The sequence below is a fragment of the Artemia sp. Qi Xiang Cuo genome, chromosome 6, assembly GCF_049724085.1.
Source record: "Artemia sp. Qi Xiang Cuo chromosome 6, ASM4972408v1, whole genome shotgun sequence".
Classification (NCBI taxonomy): Eukaryota; Metazoa; Arthropoda; class Branchiopoda; order Anostraca; family Artemiidae; genus Artemia; species Artemia sp. Qi Xiang Cuo.
This window is the reverse complement of record NC_142799.1, coordinates 4,888,873-4,895,365: the sequence shown is the minus strand read 5'-3', so window position 1 is coordinate 4,895,365 and position 6,493 is coordinate 4,888,873. Positions and strand designations below refer to the sequence as shown.

The 6,493-nt window shown below is 38.9% G+C and overlaps 1 protein-coding gene across 1 annotated transcript; it reads left to right on the top strand.

The window, feature by feature from the left end:
* Positions 1-597, top strand: LOC148950804 (uncharacterized). Its single transcript, XM_089090437.1, has one exon. The coding sequence runs from the start codon at positions 1-3 to the stop codon at positions 595-597; it is 597 nt and encodes a 198-aa protein (XP_088946563.1).
* The last annotated feature ends 5,896 nt before the right edge of the window (positions 598-6,493 follow it).

Sequence of the window (6,493 nt, the reverse complement as noted above, 5' to 3'; positions counted from 1 at the left end):
ATGGCCAGGCGAGTTAGTCTGTCAATCAGTACACAGAAAACAAAAGCCATGCGAATCAACGTCAATACCCTACCTGCCCCACCGTTCAAAGCCAGATCTGATGTACTAGAGGAGGTTGAGGAGTTGAAGTACCTTGGTAGTGTCACTATATGTGATGGTAGCCTTGAGCGGGAAATTACCACAAGTATTGCATGCGGAGGAAACACCTTCAATAGACTAAAATATGTGTGGAGGAATCCAGCATACTCCCTGAAGCTCAGGCTCCGGCTTGTCAATAGTAACGTCCTCTCCGTACTAATTTACGGCTGCGAATCTAAGGCGTTGACTAAGCAGATGGAAAAGCGAATCCAGGGTTTTGAGAACATCTGTCTTCGGCGCATCCCTGGTATCCAGTGGACTGATAAGCTCACTAACGCTTCTACTTTTGAAAAGACAAAGCAGCCGCTCGTGACCGATAGAATTGTGACTAACCGATGGCGATATTGGGGTCACCTGGTGCGGATGGGTGAGGGCCGCCTACCCCATAATGTGGGGTGTTGGGTTCTTCTGGCACCAGAAGACGTGGGTGATAGAAGGAACACTAGGAAAATGCTTTGAGAAGGATCCGGTGCTTTTGAGATGGTCGAATCGAAGAACTTTGGTCAAAAGCACAAGAGAGGTCGTCTTGGAGAGGTGCCGTTGTCGCCTAATGCACCAACCGGCATGGGAAGATCTAAGTCTAAGTAAGTAAGTAAGTTGATAAGTTGGATTCCAAGTTAAATGAAGAGTCATCCCTGTGGTTAGGTCCTTTTCGCCCTCTTGTGCGTTTTTTTTACCTAGAAAAGTTTTATTGTATATGTGTATTAATACTTTCCATATGATTTTATGTTTGTATAATTAAAAAAACTTTTTCCACAAAATAAGTTTTTCAAAGAAAAGTAAAGAACTCCATTAAAAAAAAAATGAGCAAAAATAAAATCAAATAATCTACCAAGCTCGAAACTACCACAAATCAGCATCGATAAATAAATGAAGCCCAAAACAAACAGAAATTAAAATAAATAACCGAGTCAAACTCAAAACGAGCAGAAATTAACATAAGTTGGGCTCAAAACCCCCTATGCCTTCCCAAGGCCAGAACAAAGTTTGCACTTTACTGAAAAAAATACAAATAAATATGCATTGTCAGTTTAATATACATATACTGATATTTGTAACCAAAATGTTAATATTATTTGATTTATTAAAGCTATAAAAGTAAAAATATTTATATTTTTTTCAGTAAAGTGCAAATTTTGTTCTGGCCTTGGGAGGAAATAGGGGTTTTGCGCCAAACTTTTGTTAATTTCTGCTCGTTTTGAGTTTGACTAAGTTATTTGTTGTAACTCCTGTTCGTTCTGAGCTTTATTTATTTATCGATGCTGATTTGTGGTAGTTTCGAGCCTGGTAGATTATTTGATTTTATTTTTGCTTATTTTTTTTTTAACGGAGTTCTTTAATTTTATTTGAAAAACTTATTTTGTGGAAAAAGTTTTTTTAATTAATTTCCATTCGTTTTATATTGACATAGTCTTTTCAGGGAAAAAGAAAATAACACTTTAAATCTTTTTGCTTTTTAAGATTTTATAGTTTGCCCTGCTATTTGTATGCCGGAGAAAAATTTTCAGCAATTTTTAACAACATACACCATTTTAGAAATCTGGACACAAATATCAATGTTTAACTTAGTTTCATACCTCCTCTAGTTGACCTGAAATGGAAAATTTGATGACATTTGCAAAAAAATCTGTTTACTTTCTTTGATAGGTTGGATACACTTACACTATTTTGATTTGGTTAAATTTTAAGAGCAGAAGTAGCCTCGAAAGTTTGAACATAATACCCTCAGTCGATCTTGGGATACTGCTGAGATACCTTATTGGGAATTAGCATTATCACAGTGCATTTTGATTTAATCTTGAGGCAACATTTAGTTTTTAAACATAATGGGCAAATGGGAGGATGGGAGTGGAAAAGGGATTAGTTGCCCTCCAATCACTTTTGACTAGTAAAAACGGCATCAAACCTTTCTATTTTCAATCGAATCAGTCCCTTTCGAAGTTCCCACGACAACTCCTTCGATACGAAGCGCCCTGGTCTAAACAACAACAACAACAAAAAATATTTCTAATCACTTTTGACTATTAAAAAGGGCACTAGCCCTTTGAATTTCAAATTAAATGAGCCCTTTTCTGAAGTTTCTACGACAACATCTTCTATAGAAACCTTATATGCCCCCAGGTAATAACTTAAAACCCTTGCCCTGAGGGCTGTGGCGGAGTATCCTCCTCAAAAACATATTTTCTATCTGTAAATCAACTACGCTGAACAAAATGGCTATCTCAAAATTTTTATTGGATGTGTTGGGGGGAATGATGGGCGTGGGGGGGGGGCTATTTGACCTCAAATCACTTTTGACTATTAAAAAGGGCACTAGCCCGTAGAATTTCCAATCGAATGAGCTTTTTTTGAAGTTTCTACGACAACGCCTTCTATTAAAATATTATATGCCCCTTGGGCATAACTTAAAACCCTTACCCTGAGGTCAAAATTTTGGTTGGATGTGTTTGGGTGAATGATGGAGGTGGGAAGGGGGGCTATTTGCCCTCCAATCACTTTCAACTATTAAAAAGGGCACTATCCCTTTTCCTTTTCAAATTTCCAATCAAATGAGCCTCTTTTGAAGTTTCTATGACAACGCCTTCTATAAAAACCTTATATACCCTAGGATATAACTTAAAACCCTTGCCCTGGGGGTTGTGGGGGAGTTTCCTCCTCAAAAACGTATTTTCTATCTGAAAATCAACTACGCTGAACAAAATGGCTATCTCAAAATTTTAATTGGATGTGTTTGGGAGAATGATGGACGTGAGTCAGCGGCTAGTTCCCCTCCAATCACTTTCGACTATTAAGAATGGAACTAGCCCTTTGAATTTCAAATCAAATGAGTCCCTTTTGAAGTTTCTATGACAACGCCTTCTATAAAAACCTTCTATACCCCAGGATATACCATAAAAACTTTGCCCTGAGTGTTGTTGGGGAGTGTCCTCCTCAAAAACGTATTTTCTATCTGGAAATCAACTACGCTGAACAAAATGGCTATCTCAAAATTTTAATTGGATGTCTTTGGGGGAATGATGGGCGTGGGGGGGCTAGTTTCCCTCCAATCCCTTTGGACTATGAAAAAGGGTACTAGCCCTTTGAATTTCCAACCGAAAGAGCCTGTTTTGAACTTTCTACGACAACGCCTTCTATAAAAACCATATATGCCCCCAGGGCATAACTTAAAACCCTTGCCCCGAGGGCTGTGGGGGAGTGTCCTCCTCAAAAACATATTTTCTATCTGGAAATCAACTACGCTGAACAAAATAGCTATCTCAAAATTATGATTGCATGTTTTTGGGGGAATGACGGGCGTGGAGGGGGATTATTGGCCCTCTAATCACTTTCGACTATTAAAAAGGGCACTAGCCACTCCAATTTCCAATCGAATGAGACCTTTTCGAAGTTTCTACGACGACTTCTAGAGGTCGTGGAAGCTTAGTCTCAGAAGTAAGGAGTACGAGTCGATCTAGTTTTGCAATTAGAAATTATGCAGTTAATTTGTGGAATGGTTTCCCGGAGAGCATTAGGGAGTCCACTGAAACCAGTAAACTGAAAACCAGTTTCAGTTTAAAATTAGATTAAAAAAGTTTTTGTTGGGTGGGAATTAAATTTTTTTTTTTTTTTTTTGTATTTATTTAAAAAATGTTAAATTGTAATTAAGTTGTAAAATAAAAAGTTAAAAAAAGTTAAATAGAGTTAATTTTTATTGAATGTTATGAAAAGAGTAGAAAGAGTGAATGAGTTTTGGTTTATGATAAAAGATTTTGTGACGCTGCTCAAGTCACAATAGTGGCTTAATAAAACGTCATACGTTCTTACCATTTCTACGTTTTTTGATAATGTTATTAAAAAAATGTGTTGTAAGTGCCATTTAAGTAAGATGTATTATTAGTTCAAAATAAAAGTCAAGTCAAGTCAAAAAAAAAAAAAAAAAAAACTCCTTCGATACGAAGTGCCCGGGTATTTCGAAAAAAAAACAAAAAACAACACATTTTGCCCACTTCGTTCTTTAATTAGGCAGCGCGCTGCTTATGAAAAGGTGGGCGTGAGAGGGGTGTTAGTTACCGTCCAATCACTTTCAACTATTAAAAAGGGCACTAGCCCTTTGAATCTCCAATCAAATGAGCATTTTTTGAAGTTTCTATGACAACTTCTTCTATAAAAACCTTATATGCCCCCAGGGCATAACTTAAAACCCTTGCCCCGAGGGTTGTGGGGGAGTTTCGTCCTCAAAAACATATTTTCTATCTGGAAAATAACTACGCTGAACAAAATGGTTATCTCAAAATTTTGATTGGATGTCTTTGGGGGAAGGATGGGCGGTGGGGGGGGGGGTAGTTGCCCTCCAATCACTTTCGACTATTAAAAAGGGCACTAGTCCTTTGAATTTCTAATCGAATGAGCCTTTCTTGAAGTTTGTACGAAAACGCCTTCTATAAAAAACCTTATATGCCCCCAGGGCATAACTTAAAACCCTCGCCCCGAGGGTTATAGAGTATTGTCCTCCTCAAAAACATATTTTCTATCTGGAAATCAACTACGCTGAACAAAATGGCTATCTCAAAATTTTGATTGGATGTGTTTGGGTGAATGAGGGGTGCGGGGGCGGGGGGCTAGTTGCCCTCCAATAACTCTCGACTATTAAAACGGGCACTAGCTGTTTTAATTTCCAATCGAATGAGCCTTTTTTGAAGTTTCTGCGACAACGCCTTCTATAAAAACCTCATATGCCCCCAGGGCATTACTTAAAACCCTTGCCCCGAGGGTTGTGGGGGACTGACCTCCTCAAAAAGATATTTTCTATCTGGAAATCAACTACGCTGAACAAAATGGCTATCTCAAAATTTTGATTGGATTTGTTTGGGGGAATGATGGGCGGGGGGGGGGCTAGTTGCCCTCCAATCGCTTTTGACTATTAAAAAGGGTACTAGCACTTTGAATTTCCAATCTAATGAGCATTTTTTGAAGTTTCTACGTTAACGCCTTCTATAAAAACCTTATATGCCCCCAGGATATAACTTAAAACCCTTGCCCCGAGGGTTGTGGGGGAGTTTCCTCCTCAAAAAGATATTTTCTACTTGGAAATAAACTACGCTGAACAAAATGGCTATCCCAAAATTTTGATTGGATGTATTTGGGGGGATGATGAGGGTAGGGGGGGCTAGTTGCCCTCCAATCACTTTCGACTATTAAAAAGGGCACTAGCCCTTTGAATTTCCAATCGAATGAGCCTTTTTTAAAGTTTCTACGACAATGCCTTCTACAAAAACCTTATATGCCCCCAAGGCATAACTCAAAACCCTTGCCCCGAGGGTTGTGGGGGAGTGTCCTCCCCAAATAGATATTTTCTATCTAGAAATCAACCACGCTGAACAAAATGGTTATCTCAAAATTTTGATTGGATGTGTTTGGGTGAATGATAGACATGGGGGGAGGGGGCTAGTTGCCCTCCAATCACTTTCAACTATTAAAAAGGGCACTAGCCCGTTGAATTTTCATTCAAATGAGACTCTTTTGAAGTTTCTATGACAAAGCCTTCAATAAAAACCTTATATACCACAGGATGTAACTTAAAATCCTTGCCCTGAGGGTTGTTAGGGAGTGTTCTCCTCAAAAACGTATTTTCTATCTGGAAATCAACTACGCTGAACAAAATGGCTATCTCAAAATTTTAATTGGATGTGTTTGGGAGAATAATGGGCGTGGGCAGGGGCTAGTTCCCCTCCAATCACTTTCGACTATTAAAAAGGTTACTAGCCCTTTGAATTTTCAATCGGAAGAGCCTGTTTTGAAGTTTCTGAGACAACACCATGTATAAAAACCATATATGCCCCCAGGGCATAACTTAAAACCCTTGCCCTGAGGGTTGGGTGGAGTGTCCTCCTCAAAAACATATTTTCTATCTGGAAATCAACTACGCTGAACAAAATGGCTATCTCAAAATTTTTATTGGACGTTTTTGGGAGAATGATGGGCGTGGAGGGGGATTAGTTGCCCTCCAATCAGTTTCGACTATTAAAAAGGGCACTAGCCACTCACACTTCCAATCGAATGAACCCTTTTCGAAGTTTCTACGACGACTCCTTCTATACGAAGTGCCCGGGTATGGAGAAAAAAAACCCCAAAAAACAACACATTATGCCCACTTCGTTCTTTACTTAGGCAGCGCTTGCGCGCTGCCTATGAAAAGCTGGGTGTGAGAGGGGGGTTAGTTACCGTCCAATCACTTTCAACTATTAAAAAAATTTCCAATCAAATGAGCATTTTTTGAAGTTTCTATGACAACGCCTTCTATAAAAACCTTTTATGCCCCCAGGGCATAACTTAAAACCCTTGCCCCGAGGGTTGTTGGGGAGTGTCCTCCTCAAAA

What these genes read in the sequence shown, in the direction of transcription:
- LOC148950804 (XM_089090437.1), top strand. Translation starts at nt 1, where the DNA reads ATGGCCAGGCGAGTTAGTCTGTCAATCAGTACACAGAAAACAAAAGCC.